We start from the raw sequence: 14,528 nt of genomic DNA, 5'->3' as shown, positions 1-14,528 counted from the left end.
TCATTTCCAGCTTCCATGAATCTATCAGGTTTGAGCAACAATGTGGTCAAGTTTAATGGGCTAAATTATGATGATTGGTCAGAATAAATTCAGTTCTAATTGGGTGTGTTAGACTTGGATATGGCTATTATTATGGATGAAATATCTGCAGCCATTACGGAGACCAGTACAAGTGATGAGAAGTCTCTTTATGAGTTGGCAAAGATCTAACAAGTTGTCCCTAAACTTGATGCGCATGTCTATGGCATAGAATGTAAAGCCTTCTATGCCTAAAACGAAAAACACAAAGGAATTGATGAAAATGATCAAGGAGTACTCACAATCAGACATAACTCACATTTCTATTATGGGATCTCTTATGAGTGAGCTGACTACCAAAAAGTTTGACTGGTCACAACCCATACATGACCATGTAACTGGAATGACTAATATTGTAGCGAGATTGAAGTAATTGGGAATGAAGGTGAATGAGTCTTTTCTAGTACAGTTTATCATGAACTCTCTTCCTCCTGAATTTAGATAGTTCCAAGTGAACTATAACACTCTTAAGGATAATTGGAACTTTCAGAAATCAAATCCATGTTGGTACAAAAGGAAGGTAGATTGAAAAAAATGAAAGATCATTCTATCCATCTCACAACTCATGAAGGTGTTAGCTGGTAAGATGTCGGCAAGTGTACTGAATCGTATCAAGTAATAATAAATGGTAAGACCAAGTATCGTTTCCCAAGAGACTCACGACATTAGACAATCATGTAATTACTTAACTAATTAAGACTTTGAAGAACAATTTTTGGGGTTTTTGAATGCAAATGCAATAAAAATAAACATGAATGCAATTTGATCAATTGAGGCTAAACATAAGAATAAGTGGATGATGTTGATAATATGATATGAGTATGTTGTTGGGGTTTAGATTTCACCATCTTTACTCTCATGCATATACGAATTCTTCTTCTTCATTCAATTGTTAACATCACTTTCTAAAATACTTAGAACCCAATGTCTCGGCGAAAAAAGTTTATCCTTAATTACTAGTTTACAATGTCTTGTCTCCCTAATAACTAATTCTGCATTACAAACGGAACCTTAAGATGACCAAAACTCATATCCCTATGTCTAGGCAATACTGCTTTTGGGAGAAAATTCTCCAGATTTAGGTTTCCCCGTATGTGTCCATATCACGAAAACCAATAATCATGCCATGAATGAGTTAAACAGAACAATGCATAGAGCGAAGAAGAATAACCCTAACAATTAATGAAAGAATCATAAATAAATCATAATCAATTCAAAATACATGAGAGTTTAAGAGGTTACATCTTTCCCAACAACAAATAAGGTTTAGTTCTCTATTATCATGGAAAAAGTAGATGAACAATGGAATGAAAGAATGGAAGAGATAGAAAAACCCTAGAAAGAGAAGAGGAGAGCTGTCACATCCCCAAATCTACCCTCAAAGGGGTGAAACGTGTGTTTCTATGCTTATGCCCATCAAAAGATACAATCCCTAGGACGTCCAAGTCCTTAAATAGATAAAAAAAATAACAGAAAATGGGTCCATGCCCAACATGCTGGAGCTCAGCGCCCCAACTTAGGGCACCCGAGCGAAATTGCGAGAAAATTGGCGTTCAACACCCCTGGAAGGGCGCCCAGGCGTGGTTCGGGAAAAAAAACTGGTGCTCAGCCCTGGCGGTAGCATTCCAAAACTCACTTTTTTTTGCTGTTTTGCTTGCTTTTATGCTTGCTTTTATGGCTAATTCAGCTCTATACAACTCTATATATTGTTGGAGATTCTTCCAGGCACATTATTAGCTACAAAATAAAGGGAATTTAGTGATAAAATCATAAAGTATAACCTCTACTCACTTATTCCCAAAACTAAAGCAAAAACATGAATTCAAGCAAGTTTCTAGGTCAAAAAGGGTGTGTTTAGTATCAAAATTATATCACAGATAACAGTATTTTCAACCGTTATCACTAGCTTCAACAAAGCCAAATCAAGAAAGAAGAACAAGAAGGACAAAGCCCCAATGAAAGTGAATAAGTATAGTATCCAAAAGGACCAAAAATATTTCTTTTGCAAGAAAGTGGGTCACTTCAAGAAAGATTGTCCGAAAAGAAAATCTTGGTTCGAAAAGAAAGGTACTTTTTATGTTTCTATAAGTTTTGAAGCAAATATCATTGAAGTGCCTAATAATATCTGGTGGTTGGATTATGTAGCTACCACTCATGTTTCTTATATTATGCCGGGATTCCTTTCAATCCAGCCCATAAAAGGAATTGAAAAGTATTTATATATGGGGAACAAAATGAAGGCACAGATAGAAGGAATTGGGACTTACAGAATGATTCTAGACATGGGTTATTGTCTAATTCTGGAAAAATGTCTCTATGTTCCTAGTTGTGCTAGGAACTTAATTTTTGTTGCAAAGTTGGATTGTTTAGGTATTGATGTATGTATTGATTGTATTAAGGGTAAACAAATAAAACACATATCAAAATATCCTGCCACAAGAAGCAGTCAACTTCTTGAGTTAATACACATTGATATTTGTGGTCCTTTTGACATTAAATCTTGGGGTGGTGAAAAATATTTTATCTCCTTTATTGATGACTTCTCACATTATTGTTATATATATCTATTACATGAAAATCTCAATCAGTGAACTTCCTTGAGGTGTTCATAAATAAGGTGGAAAGACAATTAGATAGAAAAGTAAAAGTGGTTAGATCTGATAAAGGTGGTGAATATTATGGTAAAACTGATGAGAGTGGATAATGTCCAGGTCCATTTGCCAAGTATGTTGAAAGTCGGGGTATATATGCACAATATACAATGCTCGGTACACCACAACAAAATGGTGTAACAGAAAGGTGGAATCATTTAAGAAGAATACTTAATACCTATCAATTTAAGTGTCACCCAAAGTCCATTCCTTATGTGTCAGTGGTTGGAAGTTTGATGTATTCTCAAACTTGTACTCGGCTAGATATCAGTTTTGCTATTGAAATGTTAGGCTGATATCAAAGTAATCTCAGAACGGATCACTAGAAAGCTGTAAAGAAAGTTCTTAGGTACTTACAAGGTACCAAAGCATACATGCTCACCTACAGAAGGTCAGATTATCTTGAAGTGATTAGCTACTCGAATTCACACTATGTTGGATGTGTGGATTCAAGAAAGTCCACATTTGGATATGTTTATCTATTAGTTGGAGGAGAAATTTCATGCAAAACTGCAAAATAATCAGTCATTGCTACTTTCACCATGGCGACTGAATTCGTGGCATGCTTTAAGGTCAGGCTTCATGCTTTATGGTTGCGAAACTTTGTATCGAGGCTTAACATTATTGATAGTATTGTTAGGCCAAAAAGGATTTATTTTTATAATTTCACAGCCGTCTCCTTCTCTAAAAACGACAAGTACTCAAAGGGTGCTAAACATATGGATTTGAAGTACTTGTTGATCAAAGAAGAAGTGCAAAAACATAGAGTGTTGATTGAGCATATTGGTACTGATTTGATGATAACTAATTCGTTAACTAAAGAACTACCGCCCAAAACTTTTATTGGCCATGTTGAAAGTATGGGCATTATAGATAAGTCAATATTAACATGATGATGTTATCTATCTATATGGGTATGTATGGTTATATGCTTGTATTGACATGGCACTTGTGAATTCAATTAAAGTTATGTTTCTCTTTATTCTATTGTTATCCACATTAAGTTATATACTTGTATTATTGATTGTGATAACATGTTATATCTCTTTCAGAGACATGAAAGTTATAAGATTGATTAAGGTTATGTTGAGTTAGTTTGATTATGTGATACATGGAAAGAATCTTGTCGTTCATGACTTTTGTCCGCCATGATCTGATCATTTCAATTCATATAAGGATGATGACTTAATAATTCTAATGAATGGTGCACACTTACATTTTAGTTTTAGATCTTCAAGTCATCACATGAACCAAGTGGGAGAATGTTAAATTATATTAATTTAATAATTGGTTCATGTAATTTAAAGAATAACTTTGATGTAAAGATTCTAATGTGATGATTATTAGAATATAAATGTATTAAAGTTATAAGGGATTATTTTAGAGTTATTAAAATTAAACCATCTCTTCTCACTTCAATAAAGGGCATTTTGGTATTTTATTAAAGTTGGTAAAATATCATAAAAAGGAACATGTTTTACTTCCGTTGACATGTTAAGTTTCTGAAAAGTGAGAGAAAAGGCTACGCTCTCAGAAAGATAGAGGAACAATGTTTTTTTAACAGAAGGTGACATCCTTGATAATTTCTATATCATCAAGAAAACATCTAAGAAAAGTAAGAGAAGGGAGAACAATTGACAAGAGAGAACTATACAATGGATCCAAGTAAGTTCTTTTCTACTATGTATGTGAGAATATTGAGAATCATAAAATTCAAGATCCTATATATTTCATTGAATTGAAATTATAGAAATTGCTTACAGAATAATCATCATATGGTATCAACATAAGATGCTTTTCCAAAGGCTATAATGTTTAGCGGTCATTCATCAGACGATATTTTCTTTTAAAAAGTTTTGCTTGATATAACATTGTATAAGGTATTTCTTTTTTAGACGTTATTGGTTTAAACAACTTTTCATACACAACAATAGTTTTTTAATGCTTTTTATTAAACTTCAAAACTTGGGTTACTTAAACGATCTATTCTCTAAACGATCATGTATTAACACAAGCTGCACAATAGTCTCCACAAGCTTTAAAATTGAACCTAGAGAGCCCTTATTCCCGTTCTGAGCACCAACCACCTTAGATCGATAAAGTTGTTGTATTTTTGCACCAACTCTTTTCTCTCCAACAAAAATTACATTGGCATCTTGTTGTATCCGTCTACCATTAGATAAATCATGTGCAATCATTTTACAATTTGAACATAAAGGAGGCAATTTTTCATACTTCCACATCAACAATATATGAAAATTTTGCACTTTCCACCAAAATTTGATTAGGCAAATTAGCTAACAAATCAACACCAAGTAAGACATGAGCAAAGAAACATCGAGACTTATTCTTAGTGTGATTATCCAAAAATAAAGGTGTGTCCATATCATATGAGAAAATCACCTACAAATATTCCAAAAGAAAGACTTATATACACCCAACATTAAGTTTTAGTAAATTTCATTTTAAATATAAATTGTTAAAAACCATATACTGAGGAAAAATATATGATAAAATAGAAACTATAAATCTTATATATTTTTCTCTTAAGAATTGTAATATTTGATATAAAGCAATACACATTAAGATAATAAAAAGATGTAATATAAGATTCAATATAAATCATGATTTTATTAGAATTTTTTTATATATTTTAACATTGTTCCTCAAATAAATTTAGGTGAATTAGCCTATGCCTAGAAGTATAGGTCGACAAAAATTTTATATAACCTGAAAAAATAATTGTTGCATATTGAAATGTGGAATGACATAGGTTGATTAACAAATCAATAGTTTAAATAAGTTTACGCAAGGATATAATGAATAATAAGACGTTTCATGTTCATTCAAGTCGTTGTCATTATAGCACTTATATAAAATACGTTGATATTTAATACATTTATTTAAAGTATTAATTTGTTATTTACGCTATATATTTTTTCTGTTTTTTCTTATTTTATCATCAATATTAGTGGAGTTAACTTATAAAAGTAATCTTCTCAGTTTGATTTAACATATATTGAAATTTTTTGTTTGGATAAATTGTTCTAGATTTCTAAATTTTGGAATAATCTTATTATTTAGAGTTTTGAAAAGTGCTTAGATGTTTTAGATAAAACTTTAGGACAAATTACCTAGATGTAAAAGTGACTTGCAAATAGATTTTGGTTTATGTATAAGAATTATGCATTGATTGAGAACTATTTAAATGCTTTTATTTGAGTGTTATTGAGCTTTTTTCAATGAATAATTGTTTCAAAATGTTTTGAATTAATTCTTAGTGAAAAGTTAATGTAGTGATCAATATAAACAATCTATATTGGTTTGGCTAATCACAAGTCTACATTCAGCCCTCCTTCAACAACCTTAGTTGAAGGAATTCCACTATAATTGATTGAGTTTACAGAAATACAAAAATATCCCTCTCAATGCACTTCTCTCCACACTCAAAATCAATATAACAATATAAAAGATGAATAACCTCACTCTGTTACACAACCGAGAACAATCACAACTCTCAACCCATGGCAAACCCACACAAGTACACAATCACAGATGGTTTATGATGAATCTGATCTCCAAGTCACACTGTTCTAGTGTAGCTCAAATCATAACAACTTAAGCATACTTTCTTGAGAGAATCTTGATGGGTAATCAACCAATGAAGCATCGATTCTCCAATATCACTTCTTGAACTCTCCTTTAATCAAAACTCAGTGAAAAAGTTAGTATTTGAAAATGATAATGATTTATTTTCTTGAAACAGGTCTCAAGATGCATATAATCGATTAGGACTGTTAAGCTTTTGTTTCTGTTTTAACAAATTATGTTGAACATATAATCAATTATATAAACTCATAAGCCAATTATTAATTCAATTGAAAGTATGACAGATCATGCTTTAAATGCAAAGGATTAGACAAAAAAGTAAACTGATTTAATCGATTAGAAAAACTTATGTAATCGATTAATCCTATACTTAAGCAAATTGTCTATCCAATTTCAATTCTAAACATATTAACTCACTTATGAAACATATTTTGTCTAGCTTTCTATTTTAATTGGTTATATATCCTGTATAATCGATTACTACAAAACAATTTGTCCCTGTTAAGCTTACTAAGTGATTTGGTGAAATCTAACAGATTATATATACTATGTTTAATCGATTATTTCAACCTGAAATGAGATATTCAATCTGTTTTAAAGCATGATTCATTTAACAATAATGAATTCATATATCAAGCACAAACATAATCAAGATAAAGCAATTGTTATGCCATTTGTTGTGCAAGAAAACATAAAATCATTATTTTGTTCATCATAAAAAACAAATATATATATATATATATATATATATATATATATATATATATATATATATATATATATATATATATATATATATATATATATATATAAAGAGGTTAAAGCTCCCCGTATCAACAAAGTCTCTTCCATTAAATTGGCATAAATGGAGTTAAATGTTTGATTATGTGGCATAAAAATCTGCACTTTTTTTTCTCTCCTCTGCTCCTCTAACTCATTTCTTTCTCTACATTAAAACCTAAATTGTTTAACAAATCTTGATTGTTTAACTGTTTTTAAAAGTTGCACTGTTCCTGTATCAATTCATTGTTCCTGCTTTATTTATATTTTAATAGAGATAGATTTATTATATAATTTGTTTATATATTTTCTTTGATTTTATTCACACCCCAAGCTGAGCATGAACTCCTTCTTCAGCGTTTTGAATTCATACTCTGAATACGAGTTAATCAGAGGCTCAATCCTTTTTCCAAAGCCCAACGCTTCATTACTAGAGGATCATCTTTCACAACTCTACAGTCGCTTCTTTCCAACATTCAAGTTAGTAAGTAAAGTAATTACTCTCTTTATGGTGAAGGAACCCAACACCAAGCAGTGAGACTGCAAAATCCTCCTAATCTCGGAAGCCTCCATCTAAATCTTTGTCAAGAATAGAAAACACAACCTCAAATTGGACAAAAATTTCACAACCCGAATCTCTGAAAACTCGTGCAGCATGACACAAACCCGATTTACAAACAATCCAAATTTCAACAAAAAGTCAATAAAGGATAACACATAACCTCCAGATTCCTCAAAAATCAATCAAGGGCTACGAGTGATTAAATCACCCAATTGTTTCTCATTGAAAACCTTAGAAAGCAAAGTGAAAACATGAATCATCACCCCAATTACAACAACCCTTGTTTCAACAAATTCTCTCCAATCCAATCACAATACTTTCCAATAACACTCTTCAACATCTCTGCAACCTTAACAAAATCAAAATTAACACCCCCAACCAAAATACAGGGGTTGGAAGCAGCCACATTGATCAAAGTCTTCCACGAAACACCGAGGTTTTCGTATTCCTGAAGCTTCGAGATCAAGATCCCGGGTTTATATCGAAAAACCTGAGGTACGAGTTTGAAAACCCTCCCCATCTTGGTGCGGGGTACCCTAAAGTTGCAAAGAGCCTGGTGATTCTCCATAAGCACAACGTCGTCGTTTAGGTAAATCATATGAGGTGGGAAAAGGGACGCGTACTTGGAAGGGAAAGACTCACGCTCTCGAAGAAGGGCTCAAACTCGTTGATGGGCGAGATGGAGTGCTTGGTATTCATGTTCGGCATGTGCATCTAGGTTTTGGCGAGGAGGTCCTGGATGAAGGAGGGCCACTTTTCGAAAAGAGAACATCGTGGGTAAGACGTCGTTTCAAAGGGGTGATAATAGAGAAATGTGGAGAGTGAAGTTAAATGGAAGAGAAGACACATATTTAGGTCAACGACGCAGCTAGGGCAAACCTATTACCATGTTAGTGTGTTTCAGAAGCCACACAAAAGCTCACAATACTATGTTAAGAGGAATACATAAGAGAGAGAAAAAGATGGACGCATGGTAGGAAGAGTAGAGGAGAGAGAGAAAAAAGTGCGGATTTTACTCTCACATAATCAAACATTTAACTCTGTTTATGTCAATCTAACGGAAGAAACTTGATTGGTGCAATTATACCACATGGGAACGTAATTAAGACGTTTTTAAAATCGGATACCAGACACTCATTGCTGAATTTAGGAACCAAGTAATTAAGCCTATATATTATTTACATTGTATTTTGAAATAGGTTTAATACCCTATTTTGTCCCCAGTTTCGCTCGACAATGTCAAATTAATCCATCCTTTAAAAAGTGCGTCAATTATGTCCTTACTTAATAAAATTTATATCAATGAAATTTCTTCCGTTAAATCCGTATAAACGACGTTAATTATTTTTCTATCTCTTCTATTAACGCCGTTTGTATGGATTTAACGGAAGGGATTTCATTGATATAAATTTTATTAAGTAAAGACGTAATTGACGCACGTTTTAAAGGATGGACTAATTTGACATTGTCGAGCGAAACTGGAGACAAAATAGGATATTAAGCCTTTGAAATACTATATCTATTTGACACTATTAAGTCCTTATGTTTTCTTTCTTTTTCTCTCTTTAATTTGGCACATAGTACATTAAGTCTATGTTGAATAAACTTTTCCACAATAATACTATTGATATAATCTATCACAATGTTATTCTCAATATAAACATGCAGGTGTATATATAATCAATTTGGATATGTTACTATTAATATACACATGCAGGTGTACATATAACCAATTTAGTATCGGTTGGATAAAGTTTATTCCGATAAAAAAAAAAATATATTAGACGTATAATGGATCTTCATTAACTCTATTGGAGTAAAATTGCTCTAGTGCGTGACTCACATATTAAATGTAAATAAGCAATATATTACGAGAAAAAAAAATATTATTATTTAACATTTTGGGATTGAGAATAATATCATTAATTTTATAAGGTTTTTCATGACTGATTTAATACATAATTTTATTAATGCTTTTTTTTAAAGACAAGCCAACAAAAAATAGAGTTTCTCAATTTTACAAGGGTACTATTTTCCTAAATATTTCTAAAAGAAATTAAAAATAAAATAAAATAGTTGTCTCCAAAAATAAAATTTAATTTTTCTATAAAAATATATTAATATAATTTATATAAATTAATCTGTACATAAAATTTTTTTTTATTTATAGAAAGTTACTTTGTATTTTTATCTTATTTTCTTATCATAAAAATATGTTTAAAAGGTTTATCTATAGACTTACATATCTATATAACTGTAAACTCGTTTTGTTTCATTTCTATTTTTAAATATTGATACAAGTTAATCACTATAAAAATATTTTTGAAGACATAGAGACTATATAGTAATTTTATGATAATACGGTTTATTTTATATCTAGAGCGGCAAATTCCAAAATCAATTATTGAATAATTTGAATTTCGTTCCCGTTACATATATTGTTGTTTTAAATGAACCAATATGTTACTTTCGTATTTGAATAAAAATGGAACTATGATTAATTCATATTTGAAAAGAAAGTATAACTATTTAATTGTGGATGTAGATGCTGCTAATTGAACTGAAACATGTTACTTTCGTTACGAAGAGGTCGGTTTGTCAGGATTAAGGGGTTTTAATCACACTATCAGATATGGTAAGTGGACCTTATATAATATATGCAAATTCGCTTATCATATAATTAAAGCTTATAAGTGATGCTGACTTATATCAACTTTTTTGGCGTATTAAAACTTAAAAGTTCTCAAGTTGGACATTAACAAATGCTTTATGAAACCCTCTTGAAGAAAAGGACCCCTATGTTACTTCTAGCATTTGGCTTTTTCTTTGGCTTCCAAATTTATTAATATGCAAAGAGATATAAAATAATTCGTAATCCTTTGTCAAAACCAAAATCAGTGTATAGTTTATTTAATTTTTGGATTAAATATGATTTTGACCTTTTATTTAGTAATAATCGAAATTAATTTTTTTTTAAATTTTGGACTAATTTAACCTATTTAATTTTTTAATTAAATTTTGTTAAATTTATTTGATGTTTTAATTAGTTTCTCATATAATATTAAAGAAAACATGTCAAATTGTTTAAATAACTCAAATATTATTATAAAATATATTTAAAATGTTAAATAAAATTAATAAAATTTGATTAAAAAAATTCTACATATTTAAAGTTAAAGGAACTAAATTAAATAAAAAAAACTAATTTTAAGTTTTATTAAAAGTTAAAAAATAAAAACATATTTAATCCTATCTAAAAAAATGTTTCACATGATATAATCAATTTAATATCGTGAATATCCTCCAATCATGCACATTACTAAAATAGATTTAAAATGTCAAATATCAAACAAACACGTCATGAATGTTACGAAGCACTAACTCTTATTTCCATTAATTATAAAAATACATCAGAATTTGTGTGGTCAATTTAGCAAAAGTTAATAAGCAATTTGGAATCACTCGGTGTTTCAGTAGGGATGTAGGGACCAAGATACGAACCTAACAACCTTACTTTCTTCCTTCTCTGTGTTGCTTTCACTATGTCGTCTTTCTCTCTTCTCCAAAGCTCTGAGTACGGTGGGCTGGGTACCTGCAAAGGCACTCCGACGCTCAAGTCAATAATGGTCTTGGTTAGAGCAACTGAATCTTTCTTAATTTTCTCTTAGGGGAAAAACGTACCTTTTTTCTGGTATGCTGTGTGTATTTAAAGGAGTAAAATAAACCGTTTACCTGAAATCTCGGGTGGTTACTGGAGTTGGCTATCTATAAGTTATAACTGCTAGATATTGAGTCAAGTACTTCCATGATTCACGGCGCTTGTTAGCCAATATGCGTAACTGTTTATTTGTAACCGCTAGATCACGATGTCGCATATTGTATGTCGATCATCATGCGTGTCGATCTGGGCGGACGACGTGTCGATTGTCGAGCCTCAACTGGTCGACAACGCCACATGGTCGTATGTTATTATAGTCGGTTGTCTAGTGGTCGACCACACTAAGTGGTCGGATGTCATTACGGGCATGAGAATGTCCTGCATTGGTTTAATTGTCGTCGGGTTATTGGTCGACAGTTGGAGGATTAGGTATCCTATAGTACATGCCCCCCAAGTCCGAGTAAATGGGTGATGACAGAGTTATGAAGGACTTTTAAGTAATGTGTGAAGTGTATGACAGCTGTACGGGGCGTTACGAATTTTGGGTTTTCCCGCTCCTGTAGGGAAGTGAGGGGACGCGTCGTAGTAGCCGTTAGATTAGAAAGGATCGGACGGCGCCTGACGATTAAACGGTTTGGCTTCTTCAGCACGATTCAGAAGGAGGTTATTCACTTTTGCGGAGGAACAGAGTTTGACAGTGTGCATCCTGAGCGAGATTGTTTCTCTTCTATCCTCACTGCGTACCCTGTTACGAGACGTTACCAGGTAACCCTAAAATCTCCTTCATCTTAGTTTGTTTAGTGTTGACTATGGAAGGAAAGGGGCAGAACATTGGGGGCGGGACGCCGGGGCCGTCATCTACGGCGGAATGTCTTGAAATTACCACATTGCCTTTTGGGGAGGAGGCTTTTACATATGGAAATGTGTGTGGTGAAGGACCGGGGGGGCGTATAATATCTCCGATTAGTGGAGATGAGTACGCCTGGGCGGCGCGTGAGGTAAAAGAACTTAGAAGCCAATTTAGGAGTAGGGTTGTGTTAGCAGACTGGATTGAAAATAGCTGCGTGTTGCGAACCCTAGGGTATCAAACTTGTATAAAATTGATAGCTTGCCGGGATGATGAGAGAGTGTGCCATGGGAGGGAGAATGCTTCTGAGGAATTCTTTTATTTTTATTCTGTGTTATTCTACGATTTGTATGTGAGGCTGCCTTTTACCAGCTTCCAAATGGATGTTCTGCGTACCCTAAACGTTGCACCGAGTCAGTTGCACCCCAATAGTTGGGCGTATGTGCAGGCTTTCGCCATAGTGTGTCGGGCACTAGCTATTAGGCCCACTGTAGGTTTGTTTCTGCATTTCTTTAGATGTCGACCAGTAGCCACAAAGGGATGGGTGTCATTGATTTCGGAGCCGGGTAACGCGCTGTTGGAGCTATATCTGCAATCATATAGGAATTTCAAAGAAAAATTTTTTAAGGTGTCGATTACCGCTGTCGGTCGACAGTATTTTTTCGATGGTGAGGGGAACCCTAGATTTCCCCTGTACTGGACGCAGGACCCGCTGAGATTCACCTCTTGGCCAGAGGATAAGATGACGGTTGAAGAATTAGAGGCGTTGAGTGTGTTGACTGCGTTGCCACGCCCCCTTTCGTCTCGTCAGCTTATTAATTGCCTCGAGTTCGACGACGCAGGGGCGAGGGTGTTTGGTATGTGTCTTTGCTTATCATTTGTGTAACTTGTTATGTTGTTGCTGACCATGCTGGATGGGTTTTGGTGTTTTGCAGAGATAATGGGGAGGAAAGGAAGTGGTCGCAGTTGGTTTCAGACCATCGACGATGAGAGGGATGAAGGTAATCGTCCAGGGTCGTCCGCTGGGCAACAATGCCCTCCGGTGCCACCATCTGGTCCACCTCCCGTCGTGGTGGCAGCGGCTGCGGAGACGACATTAGCTGAGGTGCCTCTCGTGCGCAAAAGGAAATCCAAGACAGGCGACATCAACCGCGAGGCAGCAAAGAAAAGTAAGGAGGTGGTTGAAGAAAATGAACGCCCCCTGCCGCAGGGCATATGGGATCGTGCCTTCATGCCTGGTCATAGGGTAGACCTCAACTTGGATGTTTCAGAGAAGAAGGTGATCGAAAACATGAGCGAGCAACAGATTGCTGAAGGCTTACTAGAGATGAACACACGAGCACAAGCGTTGGCGTGGCATCTAGCGTATGCCTCGGATAGGGGTCAGATGCGGTCTGAGTTAGAGAAGGTGCGCGCCCAGCTGAAAGAGCTCGCCGAGATCCATGCGGGCTGTGAGGCCAGACAGAAGCGTAGTGAACAAATGCTGAAGGAGGGCGAGACATTGTTGAATAAGACTCGAGAAGCTGGTGTGGCCCTCCAACAAGAACGTGATCAGATGGGTAGGGATCTGGATAAAGCGAAGAACTCAATGTTGTTAGTGGCCCGAGAGAGAAACGCACTAAAGGTAGAGATCTTTGAAAAAAATGAGTTGATCGAGGAGTTGAAGGATGCAATCATGGACGAACATAAGAAAGGTTTCAGGAAGGCCTTGAGGCAAGTCGAGCACTTGCTTCAGGTATCAACCAAAGGAGCTGAATTTGACGTCCGGAAAGATGTGCATGAAGGTCATCTGAAGCCTTTGAAGGAAATTCCGGATGACGCTGTCCTGGAGGGGGAAGAGAATGAAGAGGAGGTCGCCAACAATGAGCCTGAGGGAGCAAGGGAAGCTGACGAGCCTGCCAAAGAGACTGCTGAAGCTGTTGAAGGCGACGCACCCCCAATTGTAATAGAGTAGGAAGTAGTAATGATCTGCGTATACATACTTGAGTATTTGATTGACGACTATGAATGTTTAAACTTGGATTATTCACGAATGAGTAATCATTGAAATAAAGTGCTCTGTTCGTTTAACTTAGCTGTTTTGGCGATTGATTTGCTGTAGTGATCGCTAAGTGTGAATGTCGAGTGTATTGATAGCGCCTTGTGTGACAGTGGAGAACGATAGTCGAGTGAGGAAAATATTGGGTGTTCAAGGGTGAACATCGGCCAATGGGAGTGTATCCCGAATAGACTGGGTGTTCAAGGGTGAACATCGGCCAGTGAGTGGGAGTGTATCCCGAATAGACTGGGTGTTCAAGGGTGAACATCGGCCAGTGGGAGCGCGTCCCGAACAGACTGGGTGTT

At 34.6% G+C, this 14,528-nt stretch overlaps 1 protein-coding gene and 1 pseudogene across 1 annotated transcript; one reads left to right on the top strand and one right to left on the bottom strand.

Annotated features, from left to right (window-relative positions):
* Positions 1-7,436: 7,436 nt before the first annotated feature.
* On the bottom strand, positions 7,437-8,379 carry LOC124828135 (transcription termination factor MTEF18, mitochondrial-like; annotated as a pseudogene).
* Positions 8,380-12,147: 3,768 nt separating this feature from the next.
* LOC148197655 (uncharacterized) lies at positions 12,148-14,139 on the top strand. The gene is made up of 2 exons (XM_088116324.1): positions 12,148-13,042; positions 13,121-14,139. The coding sequence occupies exons 1-2, from the start codon at positions 12,148-12,150 to the stop codon at positions 14,137-14,139; spliced, it is 1,914 nt and encodes a 637-aa protein (XP_087972450.1).
* The last annotated feature ends 389 nt before the right edge of the window (positions 14,140-14,528 follow it).

Source organism: Vigna umbellata, chromosome 5, assembly GCF_029865625.1.
Source record: "Vigna umbellata cultivar VRB3 chromosome 5, Vumbellata_1.0, whole genome shotgun sequence".
NCBI classification, from domain to species: Eukaryota; Viridiplantae; Streptophyta; class Magnoliopsida; order Fabales; family Fabaceae; genus Vigna; species Vigna umbellata.
The sequence above is the reverse complement of the archived record's forward strand: the minus strand, read 5'-3'. Positions and strand labels throughout refer to the sequence as shown.

What these genes read in the sequence shown, in the direction of transcription:
- LOC148197655 (XM_088116324.1), top strand. Translation starts at nt 12,148, where the DNA reads ATGGAAGGAAAGGGGCAGAACATTGGGGGCGGGACGCCGGGGCCGTCA. An exon ending in CGCAGGGGCGAGGGTGTTTG is followed by an intron (nt 13,043 to 13,120) that starts GTATGTGTCTTT and finishes GGTGTTTTGCAG; the next exon opens with AGATAATGGGGAGGAAAGGA.